The 25315-nt window shown below is 41.3% G+C and overlaps 1 protein-coding gene across 2 annotated transcripts in view; it reads right to left on the bottom strand.

The window, feature by feature from the left end:
- rnf220a (ring finger protein 220a) overlaps positions 1–25315 on the bottom strand; it is a 159293-nt gene that overhangs the window by 28470 nt on the left and 105508 nt on the right. For both annotated transcript variants that reach the window (XM_039602256.1, XM_031730725.2), the window contains exons 3-5: positions 13367–13496; positions 5179–5230; positions 1491–1586 (exon numbers count right to left, since the gene is read on the bottom strand). In XM_039602256.1, the coding sequence (XP_039458190.1) occupies positions 1491–1586; positions 5179–5230; positions 13367–13496 (278 nt within the window). The remainder of the gene's footprint in view (positions 1–1490; positions 1587–5178; positions 5231–13366; positions 13497–25315) is intronic.

Below are 25315 nucleotides of genomic sequence, written 5' to 3'. Positions count from 1 at the left end.
TTTAAGCAGATTGGCCTGTTAGTCAACTTAACTGCTGAGGAGGCATAAAAACCCAAATCTGCCATAATGTTCAGCTGTACTGTGATATGTCATAGCTACAGAAATTCACTTGATTTGCTGGATTATTAATAAAGACAAAAAAAAAAAGATGCTGAGAAAGTGGTTTGCTTTTTTTGTCTACAATTAATTCTAACATCAATGAAAGTATAGAATTAGAGTCTGGAGGTGGGGCAAACACTGATGGGTTGGCTTTTTCAGGTCTAAGGTCTTTATTTATTTATTTGTGTATTTTTTAAGCAGTATATTGTCACAGTGGGTCAGCTGCACTGTTAACCAGTCATCACAGAGTCTACTGGGTCCAGTGGTCCTATAGAAGTCGATGTCAGAAAGGAGCATTAGTCTGCTTATAATAACTCATTATATATAAATGAAAAATAATTTTTGTGCAATTTTGGGCACTCATACATGAACTATTAGAGCCTGACCGGTAAAGGATTTTTATGACTGATAGCGATAACAATATGCCATATTCCCATAAAAGCTGATATTTTTTTCAGACACACAAAACATGAAACAGAATCGCCTAACATGTTTTATATATTGTTGTTTGTTTATTTATTTATTTATCCGCACTCTCCTGGGCTCTGCTTGGATCAGCTGGTTGTCGTGTCAGCTGGTTCACTCTCTGGTGGACAAACTCTCTGGTGCAATCTCAACTACTTTTTTTCATTTATAAATGCTGATACCGATCAGCCGCTGATAAATCAGAAAATTATTAACATCATCAAATACATGAAAAAAAAAAAATAGTCACACTTTAAGTTTCAAAGATCTGATCGTTTAAGCTTTCATAAAGCTTCGTTTGCAAAATATTGTCTAAAAATGTTTGTGATATTCTTTCTATTTGCTTTTTAATTGCGCATAACGAGATCATCACAGATCATGCAACAATTGCCAGATGCCTGATTTTTCGGCTAGTGCTTGAATGTAGCACGCGTTTGTGGATCTGTATGGAACAAATGTAACATGATCCATCTGCACACACTTTTAATCTGTATATTGAAATAAATGTCACAAATATTTTAGACATTTGTATACACGGGAAATATTTTTGAGAAAGATTTTTTCAAAGAAACAAAAGTTTAATATTTAGCGAGCTTGTGTTCAAATTGCTTGGTATTTCTGTTTATACTGAAACACTCCTTTGTAACTGAAATGATACATTTTTTTCGCGTACCTCTATTTTGATACTAATTTCCCTCCATATATTAGCTGAGCTGATAAGCTGTAACGAACACATCTACATGTCACACATTCAAATGTGTGACAGGATCCATTACACTTGAACAAAGCCAAAAGAACAAAAATTAAAACCAAAAAACTTGATATCCTAAATTAATAGCAATCAGGAAACTCTGATGACTCTCTCAAGCTGCCTTGTTTGTGTGTGTGTGTGTGTGTGTGTGTGTGTGTGCCCATGTGTGTGTGACCTGGTATCTGTCGGAGTGGTGGGCATCCTCTGACGACAGGGGTGAGACCACAGGAGACTCTCCCTCACGCTTGATGTGCACCGACAGCAGCATGGACTAGAAAGACACAGAGGAATAAAAAAGTCTTTTCTATGCAGATGATCTTTCTACGTTACTGCCTCTGGGACCATAAGCACCATGAGCACCGAACTTGTCCTTGGTTGACAGCTGCTGAGTAATGCTGTTCCACGATAAATTCAGACCTCAGCATATAAAGTATATAATTTCGCTGTTGTAGAGCTAACACTCAAGCATGCTGCCACCTACACCTTAGCTTGGGGTGAAGTGAATTTATTTGAGTGGTTGTGAGCTCTGGGCAATTTATGCCAACACTCTGAAATTGGAGTCGACATGACAATCAGAATATAAAAAGTGGAAGAAGTTCATTAGCAGAAGCAGTTAAAATGAAATCACTGAACTAAGCTGAATATTCAGCTGAGGTTCAAGCACTCAGTGTGGCTGACAAATTGAGCTGAAAGTGTCAGTTCCAGTGACAGAAAGTAGTTCAAGTGTATAAACTGAAGTCAATTAAAAGTAGAGGCAATGAAATAATTTGTAGGAGAAAAGAAGGAGGTGAAGTTTCATAGGTGTGAGACCTGAAAAGGCCTGAAGCATCAGCAGGTACGCAAAGACGCTTTTGTCTCGATGAAAGCAGATAAAGTGCAGATGTAGCACAGCCTGACTCAGTTTAACGTGCTCGGTTCAAAACTACAACTGCTGACTGTGAAACACTGGAAGAAATCAAAGTAGAACCCATTGAATGAAATAAAGAAAAGTAAAACATATTACATTCTGAAATTCATGCCACTATTGCAACACATCTGTTAGGCAGGAAAAGGAAAAGAAGCCAGAGTGAATCTTTACCCTTGGAAAATTTCAAGAGTGTTATTGCCACAGATGCTGAGAGCGACATGTCATTGATGACGACTGTAACCCGCCTGACTTTGTCTATAAAATCCCTTCCACTGATTAGAGTTAATGTTTATGGGACGTTAAGAGGAGTTAGGGAAGAATGAGAGATTGGAAAGAGAGGAACGAGAGAAGGGGGGAAGGCGAGGGAAGGGTAAATATCCGAAAAGGAGGAGTTTAACTGTCTGACATTACGGGACGCTGCCTGTCCATAAATCTGTCCCACAACACTTTGCTCACATGCTCTCTCTTTCCCTAGAATAGACACACACATATAAAACAATATCCTCTTCTAACCCACTCTGTGGCAAAAAGAGTCCGGGGAATTCCACAGAGGAATGAGGAACAGGAAGGTAAAAGAAAGATGTGGAAAAGAGTGAATGTTAGAAGGGGGGGGAAAGCAATATCACTTTTTTACAAGGCTTAGCTCTGACAGCGTCGTAGCTCTGTGTGTGTGTGTGTGTGTGTGTGTGTGTGTGTGTGTGTGTGTGTGTTTTTTTTCATGTGTTCCTGTGCCTTATTTTACAAGGCAGCTATGAAATATTTGTATTTACAGTCGTCTCCTATTAATCAAGTGGAAAGGGGCAGAGCAGAGGCTTAAGTGCTTGACAGCAGTAATCTAATAATAATATGTGAGAAATGACCAACCTCCAGTGCTGCCACAGTAAATTGGACATTATGCATGGTGCTTTTATGCTTGTGTGTGTGTGTGTGTGTGTGTGTGTGGTCTTTTCTTCTTTTATCCAGGTTTAAAAAGGTCAGGAATCATTTACCTGAGGGCCTTCTGGGAATATGCTTAAGTTTTATCATTACAATATGACATTTAACGGTATTCTATACAGAAATTATGAATGAAGATCTCCCTGAAAATCTGGTCTTTTAAACCAACCAATTAAATCAACATGTGAAAAAAGGTCTGTTCCTAACAAAAGTTGTGCTTAAGGCTACAGTTAGGTGAGTCACCGGAAATGTCAGAATGTCAGAAACATGCATTGTGTAAATGATAACATATTTATTTATTTGTTTGGGAAAAGGACTTAAATTTGCTCAAATGCACACTGGGTGGTGCGGCATCTCACATATTTATGTCCGGCCCTACACATATCTCACGCTTCCCCCTCACTTTAGCTTAGCAAGTGGGCACAGTACCCCATGAGTAGATGTGTCGGGGTTAATCTCTGGTTTAACACAGCTGGGTGATGCATACCAAGCCGGGGACGACAACAACAGGCCCGTGTGCTTCAGACTGGCCTTCTCCATTCTCCATGGCCTGCTGCTGAATACTAAACAACATCAGTGCGATGCGCAGTCACGGCTGGAAGAGAAGGCCAGCACTCACCCCTCAACCCAGCATTGTCTGCCTCTCTCAAGTACAAGCCCACCCACAGTGCTGCGAGCACTGCTCTAAGCCTGGGTCAGCACCCAAAGGTTTAAGGGAATGAAAGCGAGTAACCCGAATTGTACATTCTTTTGCAATCCAGGTGCACATCTTCCTGCAGTGGCCTATAAGACTTTGACCTGGTATTTAGTCAGAGGTTAAAACAAATGTGGAGATAATGAAGGAACTTGATGACTTTAGGGATCTTTAGGGAACACAGATCCATAATACACAGCAGACCGACATAAATGATTTACTAGAGCACCAAACACCTGTTAAAATAACGATGAAGGATGAATTACTAAATATATCCTATTTTTATAAACTGTTTACACCCTGTTAATAGGAGAGTTCACATTATAAAGATCTGGAAACCCATATTTCAGCAGTACATTGGACACTGGCTTACACGGACAGGGTGAACACAGTAATCCACTATAATTTGGTTAATGCAAACCTGCGTAACCCCTGCCAAGCCACAACAATGAACACAGTGCCACAATCAGGCAGTTTGGATGATTTCTCCAATATGATAAACAATTTCTTTCCTTTTCTTCTCCTACACACGGTATAGTCATGGTAGATGGCCGCCACTCCCTGAGCCTGGTTCTGCTGGAGGCTTCTTCCTGTTAAAATTGAGTTTTTCCTTCTCACTATCACCAAGTGCTTACTCAGAGGGAGTCGTCTGATTGCTGGTACTTTCCCTGTATTATTGTAGCATCTTTAACTTACAATATAAAGCACCTTGAGGGTGCTGTTGTTGTAATATGGTGCTATTTAAGTAAAATTGAATTGAGCTGAACTGTATAGTCATTACAGCACTCACATGTTGTGAGTAGAGTTGGAGTATTATATTGGGTCTTTTGACAATACGAGATGTCAGAAGTCTTTTAAAAGAGGTCTCAGCCAGATGAAGACACAGAAACAGTACGAAAAGGCTTCCTGATGGGCTCATGAATCCGTCTTCCTGCAGTTTGATCTCTTCTGTCTTTTTTTTTCTGCTTGCGTTCTCTCTCTGTCTCTCTAATTGGAACAATCACAGTACAGTGCCTCCTGGCCCTGCTGCCCGTTAGACAAGGGAGACTGGCACTGGTTTGTATAAGATGTAAGACAGTCCAGCTGATTTCCCCTTAGTGCAGCAGAGAGGAACAGAGACTGAGTAACTCTGGTAGCTGGATGGTAAAGAAAGTACACTGCATTACTGAAAAGTAGGTATAATACTATGAAATCTAACCTAGTTTAATCCTGTATCTTCCTCTTGTTTTTAGCTTACATCAATATGTATATGTTTCTATCTAAATACATGTAATATCTCCCACACACAGTACACAATGTTGCTTTATACACTGAGCGTGGGCTCACCTTGGGGGTTCCTGGAGTGGCCGCTCCATCCTTGGGTGACGGGTTCTTACTGCTGCAGAGAAAGAAGAGAAAAAGGAAATCAGTGAGATCACATGACGTACTGTGATCCTGAGCGGATTCTGGTTACATGCCACTGACTCCCTGCACACACTAACACACAACTAATATCTGTGAATTTCACCCGTGACTCACTTGCAAATCAGTTTATCAGACTCTCGATAATGTTTTCATTCACTTTCATCCATCACTCTTCTATTCTCATCGACCCTTTATGATGACTTATAAATGCAGCAGCGCACTCAGTTCACTTGGCTGCTTTCTCTCATCACATTCACACACAGAAGCAGGCAATAAGATGATTAACAGTGGTTTGAGTTGTCAGCAAATAAATATTATAAGGACAAAGGTGCCCAAAGCTGGGGTTAGTTGCATACCGAATAAATGCTTTTATTCTTCAAATACAGACACATTATTTTATTTTGATCCTCCGTTTCCCTCCCTCACATTTACGGACCCCTCTGCTCTCAATTGATTTTTCTCATTTTGTTTTTTATTGCCCACTTTTTCTTCTCTTCCTCCCCTGCCTCGTTGTCTACCTTCCCCATCATTCTCACCCATCTGCTGCCTCTGCCATCCTCTGTCTCTCAGACTTTCACCCAAACACAGAGATAAATTTCTCCGAGCTTCACAAATCCTTGCGACAAGCCTGACGTTGACAAAGCGAGACAGGGTTGTCATGTTTGCTTTGAGACCCTGTTAGCTCACCAGACCCTCTTGGACACACACACACAAACAGAGTCAAACAGACGGTGGCAGACCACAAGGAGAAGGGAGCCTAAAACTGAATTGAGCACAACCTCTAATCTGACAGCATGCCCTGGTAGACAAGGGATTTCCTTTTTCAATGGATGGATGGGTGGGTAATAAGAATAAGAAGCCTTATTTATATGTCACTTATCTGAAAGAAGAATTTACAAAGTGATGCACAAGGAGGCGTAAGAGCAAGACAAGGGCAATATAAGAGCGGTGAAATATAATGCAGAGCTGCACAGAGGAAGCAAGGAGTGGGGAGGGTGATGGACGTGTCAAAGTGCAATGGAAATATTTGTTCCTATAAAGGACATGTGAAGCAGGGTGTAGTTCTTTTTTATATATATCTTAAAAAATGATTCTGTGCACAGCATCACTTGGTGCATCACTGTCAGTGTATCTAAAGAGGCACCCGGCTAACTTTACACATAGAGCCTGGTTTGTCCGTCACAGCGACAGTAAGCCTGTAATAACAGCTGTAGCTATATGCGATGCTTACAAGTTTGGGAAAGTAACCATGACGATGTAATAGTGATGTAACAGGTTTTCTTAGCTTGAGCTTGGGAACTGCAACTTTCTATCCAAAATACTTTGTTTCAGAATCTATATGTTCTAACTCAGCTTAACCATAATGCAACAGATAGTCTGCCTTCTGTACTCTGTTTCTAAGTAAAACAGAAACTGAATACAGACGTGTCTGCAGAGACATTTTCATGTAAACTGTTATAAGAGAGATATAATGACATCACTTAAAAGCTAGTACTACTTATTAAATATGGCTAGAATGAAAGAGAACTGTGGTGGATACCCTGTGCTGTCACAATTAATTTAGTAAGTAGGCACAAAAAAATAATCAGACCACAAATTGGATCCTTGCAAAAAAAATTTTTTTTTCATTTTTCAATCAAATTAAAACAAGATTCCTTTAATTATATTGATCTGACACACAAAAAAAAGTGTGTTTCCGCCTGCTTTCTGTGGTTACCAGGAGCCTGTGGAGCCCTAAGCTCTTTTGCTCTTTCCTGATGAGATTATGGCCTCAGTTGGGAGTTTCAAGTCATACTGAATACAACATTATGTTGTGATGTGTTATAAATGTAAAAAAAAGTCCTAAAACATATTTCATCAGGTGATCAACAAGCCTCTAGCCTATAACTGTGCAGTTACTCCTGGTTTCTCACATCCAATAACACCAAAAATGGCACTCAGATTAAGGCTTTAGCAACAGAATGCTGCTAAACAATTGGTGATGCCGCAGAGGCGATTTCCATCTTCTACATACAGTCTATGCTTCAACAGAGCTCTTTGTGGGAGGCTTATGTGATTGGAAACATTTGCATCCTTGAGTTAACTAACTAATCATAAAGGCCGGTATCTGCTCTTTTATGCAAGCAGGAACAGGATGAGCACTGTCAGAGCTTCACAGGTTGTTAGGCATCTATAAAAGCATGCGGAGGCCATACAAACTAAGGAGTATCGCTTTGAGTTGCTGAAATTAAATTTCAGCAAACTCAGTTTTTCTCTTAGATTTTTGGGGTGTCGTTCTCTGTTGAACATTTTCAACCATCAAATAATGTGGCATCCTCTGGTTCCTGGCACATTATCCAGTCCATATCAGTATAGATAGATATATCCATCCTGATTTTTTCCCACTGAGATCTGATGAGTCTTCCTAGTTGTTTTTTTAGCAGTGTATATAATTAAACTAAAATACAACAATGCAAGGATTTGAACTTGAAATGTACTCCAATTTACTTAATATTTGCGCTACAAAATGTCACAAGAAAAGAAATAGGGTTAGTGAGGAGTTACTAAACACATACTAGTTATTAGTTGTTATTTTCACTCATGTCTGATTCTTTTTGTTCTGAGATGACTTAGTTGCATACTTAGAAAGTACGCCTGCGTCTCGGTGTGCAGGATGGGTGTTTGCTTATATATTCTATGTCTCTGTTGTTGGTGAATCTGTGTGTGGAAACCTGCCATTACCTGTGGATGTGCATATGCACCTGCATGTTGTTTTGCAGCTGTGTGTGGCACCACAGAACAGCAGGCCACACCTCTGCCAACAAAGAGAATAAACATGGGTGACACAGTCAAGCTGCCGTGTAATGCAGGGGAATCTGCCAACACCCCACCACCAGCACACTCACAAACACACACCTTTCTTACCCCCTTTTCTATCTTTGTCTCTGTCATCTCTCTCTCCTTCTCCCTCTATCGCTCTTTTATTCATTACCTGGAACCTCTGCACAGGCATCAACAATAACAGCCAACTCTACCTGCTTGTTGACAGTGTCAAACAGCGACAAGAGAAGGAGGGAGACAGAGAGAGGGGAAGAGAGCGAGAGAGGACAGCAGTTGCATGCTTGCCACGATGGGAGAAAATTGCCACGGTGACAGAGGGGGTGATAGAGAGATGAAAGAGGAGTTGGGGTAGGTGGGGGGGATGAAATGTGAGGTGAGAGAAATGTGGTGAGGGAGAACGAGCGGGCAACATAAAGAGAGACATCGTGCAAGGGAAAGATGAAAGGAGACAGAAAACTAGAGAAAGGAAGAGAGGGAGTGATGGGAGAGTTGGTGTGCTGCCGCTTCTTCTCGGCGCTTCGCACACATCTGCGTGCCCAGTTCTATGAATTTTTGATAGCGAGGGTTATAGGGCTGGAAATTCCAGCTGACTGCCATGTCAAAGCGAGGAGAAGAGTGAGGAAATGAGCAGCAAAGCAAAGTGAAACAAACACACCAGGCAAGCAGGAAAAAGGAGGCAAGGATGAATGACAGATGCGATTTAAAATGTGTTGCTAATGAGGCACGTGTGGAAGTAAGGGCATGTCGGTGCCTCACACAAATAGTTTTTATAGCTCTTTGTAGAGGTGGGTAGATTGATCCAAATATATATAAATATTATCAGTGCATGTAAATAATATCAATGCTGACCGATACTAGCACAATAGCATCGATACCAACGCTGGTATTGGTATCAGATTGATACCAGCACGATACGATCGATATTGTGTTTATAGCCTGTAAGTTCAATATTTAGTCCAAACAATGGTGATAAATCAGTTTTCAGGGTTTTTTGGGAAATGAAACGATATACTCAACCATGTATTTTAAAAAACAACAGATGCTGACACAAAGTCCTTTAGAGAGAGGCACATTTACATTGCAGTCTTTAAAAAACCCCCCAGAAAAACCCAACAGTTTTAAAATGCATGAAAAGCTGAAAGGCGTGTTTTGTTTTGTTAACAAATTATTGTGGAAATTAAAACTCACAGTGATTTAGTGGTCATTAAAATGTGTTCAGAAATTACAAATTAATGAGTCTTGTCACACTGCTCTTCCCTGCATAAGCTGACTTTGTAGGTTAAATATATCGGCATTGGTATCGGTAATACTGGCCCGATATTTACTTGGTATCAGATTGATATCAAAATTGCAGGCCAAATGTGACATTTTGTAATTTATCATCCACAATAAAGTAAAACTAGAAAAAGCTGTGGAAATTTGATCATCCATTAATTCTAAAAACATTATAATTATTCAATTTTTAGTTCATCACCATTTTTAACAGGGTCTAAAAAGTTGCTTTCTGGGTAGATGGTTTGTCTTTGTGAATTTTATATTATGCAAAGGTGCACATAATAACCATTAAATACAACAATATTGAAGTTACTATTACTATTTATTCTGCAATCATTTCTTGTGCTGAAGCTCTTTCGATGAAGATTAAAGGGACACTTCAAGAACTCTGGAGGCTGTTACACCTTCATGAGTCAATATTTTAGAGATAAAGCTAGAAAAAGAAATCCAGGCATTCGATGCTGTTCATACAGCAACTCAAAAGTGTCTTATTTAAGTCCCTTTCACCCTGGTAAACACAGTCAATTTACACTTGAAGGTCATCTTATTGCTCTGCATGTAAGTAAGTAACTCTGCCAAAGGAGTAATGTGAATTGCTTGGCACATTTGTCTGCAGAATTTTACTAGTTAGGACTGGGTGTGACTTTAATGTTTGGCTTTCTGGTTGCTTTTGCCTGCCTGCCAAAGCACTTTATAAACTCTGCTTTATAAAAACTACTATTAAAATAAAGCTTATTATTATTATCATTATTATTATTATTATATTCAGCTTTGGAGGTGCTCCAGATCTGAATCTGGATTTTTTTTAATGAAAGATTGGGAGAAACAAAATTTGGAATTAACTATTTACTTATACATACTTTGAAATAAGAAAATCACTGTCGAGTTTTCAACAAAATATATGAAACTATTCAGATCCAGATATCCTTCCAGAGACTTAATAATTTGTGTATGCAATAATGGGGATTTCCAGCTGTGTCACAGATATGTAATCTCAGACTGCTGTAATTGTTTAAAGTGTCCCTTGATCTCACTACGCAACTACTGAGGAGTATTTGACATTACTCAGACTATAAGTATCAACAACAGGATTGTATTTTTATCCTATTTTTGGCACTGGCAGTGCCAGTTCAATTTGGTTTGAACAGTAATTTGATGGAATTCAATTAACTAAAACTGCCCACTCACCTCCATCTTGGTTAAATCTGCATCGGTAGTACACAGTGCTACTGAATTGTAGTGACGGCCTCACACCTCCACTCCCAACCAGAGGGGCAAAGAGAGAGAACCAGCTAAAGATGAATAAGTCGTTTCTAGGTGGATGGAGATGGAGGGAAGAATGAAAGAATGGAGGGATGGCACTAAACTCAAGATACTGATTGCTTTTTGCCTTTTTGTGTCATCTGGTGGAGAGGTGGGGGCTTGAGTGGAGGCAAATTGATTATAGAGGAGGAGGGAGAAGAAGAGGAGCAGAGGTGAGGAGGGGGGCGATGGGGTATGTAGATTACTTTGCCTGCCCCAAGCCACCTGACATGTACAGGGCATGATAGATTTCCATTTGCCAAACTCTATGTGTGTGTGTGTGTGTGTGTGTGTGTGTGATTTCGATGCCTAAACATGAAAAGCGATGTCCTATGAACAAGTGACAGAGCTCGCAGTCAGAAGAGAGGACACGGACTGACAGTTGTAATCAAACTACATTTACATGTAGCAAGAGCAACTAGGACAGAAGGGAAAAGCAAGTAGAAACACATGCTTCTTAAACACACACACACACACACACACATACACACACACACACACACACACACACACCTTCGTTTTCATACCCACAGTTCTTTCATTCAGCAAGCACTGCTCGTCATTAAAGGCACATTTACCACAAATTGGACCAAATTCCCACTGTCACTTCCAATAATGGCAGCTCCCATGCAGAGAGCCAGAGAGAAGGAGACACAGTGGGTGGGTGTGCCATTTAGAATAGGGGGTTAGTTTTGTGATATAATGCACACAACCCTTTCAGTTTTATCTCCTGTTCACATTTCTTTATATCACTCACAGATACAGAGGAAGCGCTTTTCACAAAATATCTTCAACATCTCCGTTCTCGCTTCTTCTTGTTCCCTTTTTTTTGTGTGGTGTACGTATGGATCTAATGGCAAGTAGGCAAATTAGCCAGCTGTGACATTAGCCACCATCCCTTCTCAGGCCGGGATGATGCTATTTCCTTAAATAACTGTGTATGTGTGTGAGAGAGAGACAGAGAGTGGACGTCGGAACTAGGCTTCCCAGGGCTAGCATCCCACACTGCCAGAGGGAAGGACAAACTACTAACCTTTATTAATTATTAAAACACACACAGACACCTTGCCATATTACTAGATGATGCATGGCTCCCACGTTTCCCCAGAGCTCCCAGCCACATCTCCTGGCTTTCTGGATGACAACTGAACCAATTCCATCCACGGATTAAAGCCTTGAGATGTGGCTGATAGCTCGGAAAATAAAACAAGATTTGGCTATTTGTCCAATAACGCCTGGCTGACGCTCAGTTCGATCATTTCCTCCATCCTTTTCCATACATATATGTTCCTCATAATTATACATTTACATTTTCTTTGTTTTCTATTATTTGTTTGATTAATTTTTTTTGGCAGGGAATCCATCTCTGTCCATCGGTTTCTCCTGCACTGTCCTATTTTCCATACATCTTACCCTCCATACACCCGCCTCTCCCTGAGCCTGGTTCTGTCGGAGGTTTCTTCCTGTTAAAAGGCAGTTTTTACTTCCAGCTGTCGTGCTTACTCATCAGGGGTTGTTTGATTGTTGGGGTTTTCTATGTATTATTGTTGGGTTACAATATAAAGCCCATGGAGGCAAGTAGTGTTGTGATTTGGAGCTATATAAAATAAATATAAATTGACTTTTTCAGGAAGTTAGGCCATTGCTTTGGTCTTAAATGGCTGGAACTAACTTAAAAATCAAAATGAAAGATCATGAAGAAATAACTAATGAAACATAGATGAGATGTGAGAAAAAAAAGAACAGTAAAGGCCTATTAAGCAAAGGGGAAAAACAAGATTTGTAGGAAGAGATTAAAAAAAATCAAATAAATAAAATGATTGCAAATAAATGGAAGAGAAGAAACAAGTGGTATAGTGTTTGGACAGGGAGAGACAAGTGGAGGGGTGCGCACAGTGTAAACGGTGGGTAAATGAAGTGTGATTTCCACTTGGGGTGACGCTATCTGTTGCCCTGTTCCTTCAGGTTAATGGGTACTATCATAAAACTGGGCCGCTTAGGTGGACACCGGGTCACAACCACACACGTAGGTGCACACACAAAACCGGACGCGTGGTCAAGGTGAAATATGGATCCTAATGGTTGTGTTCCATCGTTAAAAGGGCTCGGAGTTGATTTGTCCATCGTAAAACAGCTCGTGCAACTGCCGCGAGGGGAAAAAAAGGGGGCAGAAGTGAACTTGGGGTCACGGGTTTGAATCCTAATCCCTGTAGGAAACACTTAGCTTTGCATTGACAGCGTGCTTCTGCCTTTTATGCAGATTTATGATACCAAAATCTTTGTTCAGAATAAGAAAATAGGTCAGCGAGCTGGACATAAAATCTGAGTTGAAATACAGGCGATAATAATACTTCAAAATTACTCTGTATCAACCAATATATCTTGGTAATATGATTCATGTTATTTAATTTAATGAAATGATGAGACATCCCAATTTGTTATTTAATACCCAGGACAATGTTTTTCTGCTTCCAATTCAAGATTACAGGATTCATTATACCTTCATTCAACTGTGTCCGTTATTGTAAGACACCTGGTTAAACTTAGCTTTAAACATATAGATGTTAATAATGTATGTGTAACGTGTTCGTGCACAGTTTCATTGAGACTGACCCAAATAGGGTATATAAAGACATGTATACATACCTACAGATCATTAAAGTAACACTTATAATAAATATTTGACTCTGTTAAGGACAGAGCTCAGTCCTACCTGAGGCAGATGGTGGCTAGCCTCTCTATCTCTGTCTCCATGTGTTCCTGTAGCTCTCCAGGCCTGAGCAACACCTGGCAGATGGGACAGACTGGAGCCTGGCTGTCATACAGGGACATCTTCTTTTTACCTGGAGACACCAATGAAGAGGAACACAGTGACAAGAATATCAGTATAAGAGATATAAGCACAAAACCATTTCTTTTTTCATGCACAAACCTTACATGTTGATTGTGTTTAATTATATGGTATCAGAATGCACCTCAAATATTATTTTTTATTACTATTGTTTTTTTACTGCAGAATCCCATCGAGTACAAATGAAGCTAGTGTGGAAGTACCTTAAAAATGCAGTTTTTTTTAACAATGGCCAGCAGAGGGCAACTTCTATGAGTGCAAAAAAGGTCCTATCGCAAAGTCTGTGACAAAATGACCCTGCTCCCAACTCCATCTACATTTTCCTAAAGAGATTATTGTTTCAGTCACTCACTTCAAGCCACTTCAAGCCTTCAAGTCAACATAATGTTCACTTCATAAAAATATGTTTCCATACAGTAAAAACATGCAGGGTATGCTTTAGGACATGTCCACATTGTGATTGACCAGATGCTAGAGCATGTGTTGACCTTGGCCTCCCCTACATAAATCTCTATGCATAGTATTGACAGACTTTGTCAGATGGCAGTGAAGCAGAAGTTTTAGGGTAAAAGCAAGAAAATGGGTTTAAGGAGCCAGCATCTTCAGCAAGCATCACGGTGTACATTTCTGGATTACACGCTTACAAAAGCGGACTAGAGTGCTCTACAGTATCCATTGTGTAATGTTGCTCTTGGGTCAAAGCGGGAGGTGGTGTTAGAAGGGGAGTTAAAGAAGTGTCTGCCATGGATGAGATAATGCTGTATAGAGTCTGCCAACACTACCTCACTTCATTGTCCTTGATCAGCAGGGCATAGGGTGGGGCCACACCTGTTTGTCTGTGTGTGTGTGTGTCATTGTGTCGAGCACTGCGTACGTGTTGGAACGTATGCATTTTTGTGTTTGTGCTTTGTCTGTCTAACCTGGCTAAAAATACCATCTATTGAAATCATATCAGTGCTTAGAGTTGGAGGACACTTCCTGATTTCCTGGATAGCCAATCAAATAGTTCTTTTTTTAGCCCACAAACAATAGGCCCCGCCTCAGCCAGGACATCCCGTTTAGACTGCTTGTCACCACGGCAACAAGGGGACCAGGTACAGGGGGGCTCCCTATCTGCCTTGTCTTTAGTGCACCGTTTTCTTTTTCTTTTCTTTTTAATGCACAAACATTACATATACACACACACATACACACACTCCTATACATACACATGCAGCCCTTGGGGGGGCATTTATCCTTGCTTACAGTTTTCTGCAAGAGGACTCATCATGATACAACTAGTAACGGAAAGCACACACAAACGCCCCCAAAACCCACCTCTGCCGCTGCCCTTCTTTTCTCAGAGCGTGTGCATGCATACTAGCCTCCCATTCTCCTGCGCTGCTGCTTAACAGAGCCCACAGCACTGGACACGTTAAGTGACTTTGAAAAATAGGTAATCGATTACCTTCTTTCCCTCTTTTTCTATCTCCTTTTTACACGTTTCCTTCTCTTTTTTGCATTCTGATTCTCCCTACAATCCTTTCTTTGTTTTTTCTTTCTTCCTTTCTTTTTCATCTTCTTTATTTTCATCTCTTCCCTTCTCTCTCCCTGACTACACTTCTCCTTTCTGATTTTTCCCTTTCTCTCCTTGTTTCTCCATCTCCTTTTTACCCCCCCTCTCAGCCCCTGCACACCTCCTCTCTCCCCTTTATTGCTTTGACAAGATAATTTGAGTCATGCTGAAGCCGTCTGCCATCCGCCACAGCAAACAAAGAACAGATCCAATCCCCCTCTGCAGCCGATGGGGCCGCTTTCTATTCTGCAGACAAACGCACTCCTGGAGGTCGTGGACGCGCACACAAACATATGCTTGATACATATTGTTGAGTCCAAAAAAAAAGTGTAAACACTTGTTTTGCATGGTGAAAGTTTACTTTCTGCATTTCAATAAGAGGTGATTTTCTTTTGAAGTTTGAAAGATTCTCTGTGAATGAGGTTATTTTTGTACTGGTAGATTGATGATAAAGACGTGTAGCTGCACATTTACGACAACAGAAAAGCAACAATGAATAAGAGGAAAACATACTAAAGTGGAGGAATGATTGGGTTGTGTGAACTGGTTTGAATTCAAACTTCTGTTTTTTTTTACAGAAAAATATGAACCAGCACATTAACACCAAACATATTCCTAAGACATGTAAATTTGGCTTTCTCTGATGTGATGGAATAAATACAGCCAACAGCTTTTAGATCCAACAGAGATGAGAACTGCTGTCACCAAAAACATAAAAGCAGCACTAAGCGTAGACCAAAATATAAAATCAGCCACAATATGTGAAAATAAACAGATAATTTCATAAATCCCACAACACAAAGCATTCAATCAAACACTGAAGGGAAACTTTGCATCTTTTTAAAAGGCAGATTTTTTTTAAAGCTTCAAAATATTAAATATATCAGCAACAAGTGTGTCTCCATATGCAAATTATCACATAAAACTTGCAAAATTAGCAAATGAAACACCTTTCAGTCAAAAACGGGCCCCAAATTAATCCAAATGTAATGCCATGCAATGTTTATTTGTCCTAAAAGTCTTGTCAAAACTTTCACTCTTCATCTCTTTCTTTTCTTTTTTTAAACTTGTTTGCTGTTGTGGTCTTTCCTCCTTTCCTGTCATTTTTACTTGCCGTGTCTCTTTCTCTTTTCCCTTCCTCTTATTTTTCCCCTCTCACTGTCAAGTGCTCCCCGAGGGAAGTGAGCGATGGGGAGAGCCGAACGGACAGAAAAATCCCTCGAAGGAGGAAGAGGAGGAGAAGCAGGGGTGGGAGGGATGCAGGGGTGGGGTGGTGCTGATGTGATGCGATGTTGCACACCCGGCTTGTCAGCCCCTTAAAGATGATTAATGTTGGGGCGACACGCAAACACATGTGTGTACCCACATGTCCTGCTTTAGACTTCACACGCTCAAAACACACACACTCGCCCTGCGGCGCGACGAGGGAGCGTTTAATCTTGGGCAGCACGGGGAAGGCACCGGAGCTGCAGAAGATGGAGGGGGGGTTGGAGCAAGAAGACGGCCGGACAATAACAAGGAAATAGGACTGACAGGACTTTTTAGTGTTGAGACTCCTCAGTGAAGCACTGGTCGGCCGCCCAAACGAGGGGATAGATGGATGGATGGAGCAGGAGAGCCGAGAGAAGGTGTGCGTCTCCTTGACAGCCATGATGGAATATAGGCCTGAACCTCCCTCCCACCCTACAAAATGTGCCAAGATGGATCGTCTTATCTCTCTTTCTCTGACTTCCTTTCCCTTCTTTCTCCTTCTCCCAGTCCCTCCATCTGTCTTTACTTACTCCTTCTCCTTTCCAGATCACTATCTCTCTCTTTTCCTCTTCTTCCTTATTTCCTCCTCTCACCACCTTCCCTTCTTTCATCTCTGTCACTTGAGCCAGTTAACAGATCTCAGTGGCTTCACGAAACAATAAGTCACCGAGCTGGCAGGAAGCATATCCTCTGACTTTTCTGATCGCCAGTCTGATTTATTTACTGACTGCTGTGCTGCTGACACGACACTTACGCTGGTCTAACACGACAAATTGAGTAGCTAATTCCTAGTTCAGCTTTGTGAATCTGTCAGTGGGATGACTGAAAATTGCAAAGATAACCATAAGGCTGTTTTATTTTTATTTTTTCAAAAAAGAGAAACAATGTTAAATTTAATCAATGATCACCCCAAAATACGTCCTTGATTAGGCTTTTCAAATAATGAGAGGAGCCGCACATACAAACACAACTAGACAGGCAATTACAGACAGCAGATGGTGAGGAGGAGAAAGCCAGATCATGTGGAAGAGTGGAGAGCAAAGAGGAGGGATCTTCTTTTCTTTGCCATCCATTCCTTTCCTTTTGTTTCACTTTCATCCTAATAGCCTTACTTCCTGCTTTCCTAACTCTACATGCTCATTTTCCCCATTTGCAACACTGCTTTTTCTTCCTTTCTTCCTTTTCTTCCTCATATCCTTTTTTCATATTTATTGTGCACCAATAAATATGAATGATCCTTATTTTCAAAAATCTCAGACTTCAGAGGCTGCGCAGCCAAAAGCTGCTGAAAATTGGTGAATCGTTAGTCATCACGAAATGATGAAAAAGTTTGAACCTCTTGTACTACTTCAACTGGCGTCCTTCTTCTTCTTCTTCTTCTTCTTGTTTTTTGTAAAGTAAAAACTTTTTCTCCTCTCTTCAGTCTCTTGGTGTCTCCCCCGTCTCCCTCTTCCTTGCTTTGGTCCAGATGAAGTGGGAATCAATAGATGCTAGATAGCACAGGCTCCCAGTCTCAGACTACAATGAGCTGAGGTAAAAGGCCACCTCCAGAGAGGACAGGGATTGTCAGCTCAATACTCTCTCTCAATGGGACCAGAGATAAAACACCATTTGGGGTGTCCTCACGGCTCAATGGGCTAAGAGGCAAAGCATGTACTCACAAAACTGTGGCTCCAAATCCCATTTAATGACCTGGATTGCGTGTCATCGCTCTGCCTTTATCTCGCCCAACATGGCGGCCTCTAAGGAAGCAGGAGACTGGTGTACATTGAACCCTTCCCTTTTTCTATGCGCTGCTTATAGCTTGCCTCAATGGCGCATGGCAGTAAGAAATGCACTGATATAAAAACTTACAGATTATTTGGTTAAACGTGTCCTCTTTATGAAGGAGTTGAAGAAAGAAACCAAAATGTTTGACTTTCCATGAACTTGATCACGCTTTTCTATTTTTTATATCTTCTGCAAGGAATTGTATTGACTTGTAAAGGATGCACACAATCAGCTAATGAGCACCGAGCATGTAAACAGGATTTAAGCGCAACAATAAGAGTCAGAAAAGAGGAAGGCCGGATTTATGGCTTGGCATATACAGAGTATGTTTGTATGCTACGTTCGCACAAACACACAGCAACAGGCACACTTGCACATTTCCCAAATGGAATTACAAAGTGTCTACATGTAGAGGCTGTTTTTCTGTCCTTGAACAACTGTCTTCACCTTATGTGTATACACACACACGCGGGCGCACACACTTCCATTCCCCCTCCTTGTTGTTCCCCTAAATGAGTTTTCTGACATGCATCAAGTGTTTATGCCTACAACCCTCTCCTCTCTCGTCTTCCCTTCCTCCTCTTCCACCTCCCTTCTTCTCCCCTCCCCTCTCCCGCTCGCCCGGCCGGTTAGCTATAACACCCGCCAACATCGGTAAACAAGGAAATCTCTCAGCCGCGGCCCGGCGTGTAACCGCATTACCGCGCCCGATAACCTCTTCAAATAATGTGCGATAAGGGGAATTTGATTTGATTCACGAAAGGGAAAGAGGGCCACTTCTGCTTCCCCCCGACTCCTCCTCCCTTCCCTTCCAATCTCTTCCTTTTCCTTTCCTTTATTTCTGTCGTTCTTTCCCTTCACCTCTCCATCTTCTCCTCTTCTTCCTTTCACTTAGCCTCAGGGTCCAGGCCTCCTCCTCCACCTCCTCCTCCTCCTCCTCCCATTGCATTCTCCCTTTCTCCAGAATGACACTGCCTCGCATCCGCAATCAAATAAATCCCGCCGAAGTGTCAGCCTTCATTTCGACTCTCCCCTGTCTTTCCCCCCGACCGATGCAAGGTGAGGTGAGAGGGGCTCCGTAAAGCCATCATCTCCATAATGGCGAATATGAGCCCTAAAGCCCAAAACCAGGGGGCCGCATTAACACAAATGGGACTAGCAAGGTGTGTGTGCGCGTGGGTCTCCCGGTGAAGTGATATGGTTTTTCTCTTAAGTGAGCTGTGATTTAACCAGGCTAGACACTAGGCTGATCACTGCCTCCGTATGGGCGCGCGTGCAAAATAGATGAGGCTGTGTGGCTCATTCAGGGGACATTTGATGAAATGGAACGGGGGGTCAACTTCAGTTTGCCACCCGGGCTGCTTTGCGTTGCTCTCTGCGAGCGTGTGCGTATGTGTGTGTGTGTGTGTTTGCGTGCAGTCTCACTCCCTGACAGTGATGCATGGCACTTTTAAATAGCACTCCTCCACGCCCTGCTCAAAACTCATCACCGGGGTCTTTCACTATCCCTCCCTCGCTCCCTGGGGTTGTCACTTTTAGAAAAGCAAATGAAATGTCGGTGCCGTACAGAGGAGAGGAGGGATGAAGAGATGGCCGACTGAGGGGTAGCAAGTGGAAAGCTGTGTGTGTGTGTGTGTGTGTGTGTGTGTGTGCAGGAGTATGGATGCATGCTGTCTGTTCAAGACAATTGGAATTTTTCTGTGAGTGAATAAGAGGCAGAATGAATAGAAGATGTATTCGTCTTACATCGATAGGAACTGCACTACTGCTACTATATGCACAATACTTTTTGTGTCACTGGGGAAAGGTTTTGGGTCAGAAGAACATTTTCACGGCCCCTTACTTTTAAACTCACTCTTGGAATTCAAAAGGAATTAAAATGAAACTTGGTGGATTTAGAAAAGAGAAAGGGAAAGCCCAAGAGATCAGCACATCATAAATCACCGGCTGCCTAGTTTGAACACACTTGATAAATTGTGATCTAATGATCCCCGTGTGTGTGTTTCTGTGTGTGTGTGTGTCAGCATGTATAATGCTGCTTTTACTCCTGGGACCTGGCAACAGCCATATGTGTCCGTCTCGAAGACAGCGGAGTGATGCTTGTAAGGTTATCTCCAACTACTGACAGCTGTTTATTCAATCAATCACCTTGTCAGTGCGCGTGCGTGCTCATGTCCAAGAGTGGCGAGCGAGAAAGAAGTAAATTAATGGAGCATTAACCAAGCGCTGACCCACAGAGCCACAGGCACAAGCAGGAGCCACGAGCCAATCCCAATAACACACAGCCACAGCTCCCCGTGTAGCGTGCCAGTGGTTTGCAGGACGCCGAAGGTGGCAAAAGCAGACTAAGTGAAATATTCATTGTTCTTATTTAGCATCCTTTTAGAACATGGGATATGAAAGCTATGCCTGCAGATAGGAGTGTATGATGTGTGTTTATAATTAAGTCACACAGAGGGAAGACACTTCTGCTTTTACTGACCTATGCCCTGTCTGTGCTGACTGACTCTATTCCATTTCTCCTTCTTCAGCTGTGTGGAGGTGGAGGGATACCGAATGGAGAGAGGTGTGGGCGTGAGGCCTGTCGGCACTCATTTCCATCCCAAAGGGCCTAATCATGACAGGAACATGCCGTGTCAGTGGGCAAACAGGGACATCAGCAAGTTTGAAATAGATACTCTGAGTCAGCCCTAATCACACAGACACAGCCTGTTTCTTGCCCGCCTGCACGCATGTGTGTGTGTGTGTGTGTGTGTGTGTGTGCTATACTAACTTAATATAGTGAATAGTATTACTGCAAACACAAATTCAGCACACACTTTGACATCATATATTTTATTTATCGTCTGATAGCTACTAACAGGAACTTTCGGTGCCTTTTAATCGATGCTGATATTTTCTGCTGACTGTTCTCCATACAGCTGACATACTTGCTTGACTTTGTGTTCAATAGCCCTATGAATCCACACTTAGAGCTGGTCTTCAGCAGCACATATCAACACAAAAAATAGTCTCCTGCATATTACTTCCCTATTATTTATTCTTTCTTTATGTCTCTCATTTAATCTCCTTTTTTCCTCCCCCTTCCCCTTGCTTTGATTCGCCTCTCTCGTTGCCTCTCATTATCGCTCTCCCTGCTGCTTTCATATGGTCTAGCGGCTGAATTAATTACCAAAGCCAATTAACGCTAGATTGGCTGATGTTTTAACTAATTAGCTTTAATGAGGGTGCCGTGGCTGCCTGCACCGTGTTAATTGAATCCTAACAGCGGAGGAGGCAGCCTGTGGAGGCAGAATGAGAGCGATGGATGGATAGAAGGATGGATGGATAAAGACACATGCACAGAGTTGTTATTGATAATATTTAGAGCGGATCATAGTACCTCCCACCCTGTTGTTGCTGCTGGTTTATCATTAACATTACTGGCCTTTTGTACCAATATCCACACTCAGAGGAAAAAAGGAAATAGAATCCTATCAGAAGGTGATGTGAATATGTTATGCCAGCATGTGCGTTCCCCTCATTTGCTGGTTAAAGGTTTATCTTAGATAACTAGATTTAAGTAATGCAACTCATATCCTCGCTGTGTATCTCCTGGTTATTCCTCTCTGTGTTTGTTATTGCAAAACGTGTCTGGCAAAGAGGAGCAGCAGATTAGACTCTTAGATCACTGTCATGGCGTCCTCTTAGTGCGGATTACCTGCTGAACTCCATTCTCACCTGTCTTATGATAGGAGGATCAGAAGAGACGAGAAAAGGATAAAACTAAATTTCACATTATGTCATTTGGAGGAGATTTGAATATTTTCACGCAGCATCGTGGATTCTGCAGGCTGTATTTAAGATTCTTGCATTTTATTGTTGACTGAATTTTTTAAATTGTCCTTCACATACCTAGTAAGTTTCCTTACTAAACTATGTTTTTGGTCCAAAGTAGAAGAATGTAGCTTAGCTGCTAAGCCAAGGCTAAACCTAGCCATAAATCACTCTGGCTGTGTTATTACCAGCTTTACATAGCTGTTCAAGTCCCTACGTTTAGTTTGTCATCACAAATATAGACTCTGATATTACAATTTAATGTGCTTTCTGTCCTAAAGAAACAGTAGCCATTGAAAATTTGCTGTTAATTTAGCTAGCAAAGGATAAAGCTAGCAATCATAATAGTATTTAGCTAGCTAAAGTTTAACTAGCTAAATATTAATGAAGTCATTTTGACAAATTAACCTAAAAAGGCACAAAATTATACATACATTTCAGTTTTCTATTTTTTATGCAGTTGCCATTTTATGTAAGGCTACATTTCTTTCTTTATTTTTTTTTGTTTTTTACAGCAGGCTGTGACTGATCAACAAAATCTAGGCTATCACTGATGTTTGTGCACAAAAAGGAGAAAAAAAAATAAAGACATAACACTTTCTTACATTTACATGTATTATTTAATTAAATCCAACCAATATGAAATTGACTAGAAATAACTGTAAATTTTAAAAAGCAAACCTTATATTAACGCTACTGAGCGACATGAGCCGCATTACATAAAGATTGAACATTATGCCCATCCTCTTGCTCTCTCTGCCTTCTCCCATCTTGCTGATCTAAAGACATGAACCCCGGCAGATTGTCTGAGGTGGCCATAAAAATCTGCATGGCCGTGTAAAAGGCTTAATGATTTTAAAGTTACAAGAGAAAAGAGCCTGCAGTTTGTCTCATCCATCAAGTCTAGCACCAGCGCCTTCGCCAAATGGCCCTGCCACCTAACCTGGAGCTTAGCAATGCAGGGCCAAATACGCCCTCCCTCTCTCGCTGTCTCACTGAAACATTTTGTCTTCGTCCTACTTAGACTACATTATTTCTTTCCTTACTCTTTGTATCTCTTTCACCTTCTCTGTGTCACCTTGTATTTTTCTTTTTCCGTTTTCCATAGTATTAGTATCAGTTGGCTGCAGTTCTTTTCTTTTCTATGCAGCCAGAAAGACTACAAATGTAAGATTTTTCTGCTTTAAATTAGGTTGGCACACAGTAAATGACTCATACTTTAGAGTATAAATAAGCCACACTGGCTCTTGACATAACAGGTAGACACCAAATACACAAGCCAGACCTTAAACATCTAAATTTGGTGCAATAAAAGATGCCTTAACTTCTTACATGACCTTGAATTAGCTGATACTGGCTACAGTATCTAAAGACAGCACTCATCCATCTAACCCATTCAACCCAGCAGATTCCACTTACTGATATAAGCCTTTTGACTGGCTCTTGAAAACTCTAATCAGTATTAGAGACCCTTTGTTTCTCTAATGCAGAAATCAGGCTTTATAGAATACTTTGATATCGGTTTACTGTGTTCTGCTCTCCTTGCCTGAATGATTACATGTCTTAGGATGTTCTATCAGGGCAGAGGTTCCCTCCTGAGGTGGATGACACATATCAAGTACACGTTAACTCTTAGATACATACACTCATATCCAACATATCCCTCTAGAGATGTGGTCTTGTAGAAAGAATTGGGTGATTTCATGTTCCCATCATTGGCTCATCTGTCAAATGGTGGCACACTCATTTATGCACATACACACATGTGAAGCATGACAGAGAAGCCTGACCGTTGCAGCGCTTTGACTAGTTTCCTGTCTTTCCCGTATTCTTTTTCTGTTTTTCTTTCCTATGTGCTTTCCATGTTCAGCTTTTGTGTTCGCTCTAGAATAGCGAGAACAAGCCTGCTTCACCAGGAAGATATTTCACACTTCAACAACAGTCATCTAAACAACTCCTCAAATTCATATGTCACTGTAATGCATGCAAAATGAAAAAGTGGGATCCAAAAATAAATGTGATTATTTTACTCTGGCTACATTTTTGCTAATGAAGGCTAAATTAAAACATTTATTACCGGCTGTGTTAAATGCACATGTGCATCTCCTCTGGCTCATCCACGACTTGGATTTATAGAGTGCAATAAGTAACATTAGAACATTTGAATTTATGGTTTCTATTAGCACCAGTCATTCAGACACAATAACAGCTATAAGCACACACTGATATATAGCCTGGGTGACAACAAAAGCCAAATGTAAATCAGATAAATCGGTGAAATTGAACAGTCATTCAAAGAGCCCCATCTACAACTCTGAATGTTCATGAGCCCCTTTGTACGGCGGATGCAGGTGTGTGCGCTTGTGTGCATGTGCGTGTTTGCTTGTCAGCGATTGAGAAGGACCTATTTCCTCTTGCAGAATCCCCGGCTCTAAATGATGGATTGATATCTCTTTCACTGTAGATTATATACGCGTGTGTGTGTATGTGTATGTGTGTGTATGGGTGTGTGTATATGTGTGTGTCACCGGCCCTCTCAGCCTCTTGCTGCCTCTCCTCTTAGGCCCTTATCAGCTCTTGTCACAAACAGAGGATAGGGGATAATCCTTCATACAAGGGGAGCAGTCTGGCCTTCCATCTATCTAGCTGTCTGTCTAGCTGTCTGCTATATTACCCATCTCACTGGAGTGTCACCGGAATAGAAATCAAACAGACACAAAGCAAACTTCCTACATCTCACTAATCTCTGCTGGCACGACTCAGATGGCGAGTTTGATGGGAATAAAAGTCACTGCTTTTTTTCTCGCAAGTTTGGTCAGATTGTAAAAAGTTTGCTGCAAATCCCGTGTAATTATTTGCACTGCAGATAAACGTTCAAGTAAGGAGTTGGGAACTTTGTGTTTTCTTTAGGTGTCAGTTGTCCTGGTGGGAATTTAAAAAAAAAAAAATAGCCACAGGCTCCTTTGGAAAAATGACTGCAACCCAGATAATGAAAACTTTCCTAAGTTCCCGGTCACGCCTACGCCTTAGGGTGCTGCAGTGTGGTTGGGTTGCCTGCCATGTCCTCATGACATGTGGCTGCTGCGGGTCACTCCCGAGTTCCAAGAATCAGAGCGGTCCCTGGCACCAAACTGGGTCCAGACTTCAAGAGTTTGCTTATGTAAATCACGACTTTCACGGCATTTCATAATGCGGGAGAGCATCATTTAAAACACCGCTCGCAAAATCTAATTTATGTGAGCACTTTTGTTCTAAAATGAGATTTTAGAGCCCAATAAAACTAGGTTAAAATAAAAGAACATTACAACAAATCGTCGACCACAGTGACTTGTACCACTTGAGGAAAAACCCACTCCAGATGGAAAAATGAAGTTGTGCTAGCCTAAACTACAAGAATATCCAATACCCACATGGCATTC

Source organism: Oreochromis aureus, linkage group 18 (assembly GCF_013358895.1).
Source record: "Oreochromis aureus strain Israel breed Guangdong linkage group 18, ZZ_aureus, whole genome shotgun sequence".
Taxonomy (NCBI): domain Eukaryota; kingdom Metazoa; phylum Chordata; class Actinopteri; order Cichliformes; family Cichlidae; genus Oreochromis; species Oreochromis aureus.
Note: the sequence above shows the minus strand (reverse complement) of the source record. Positions and strands in the feature narration are given on the sequence as shown.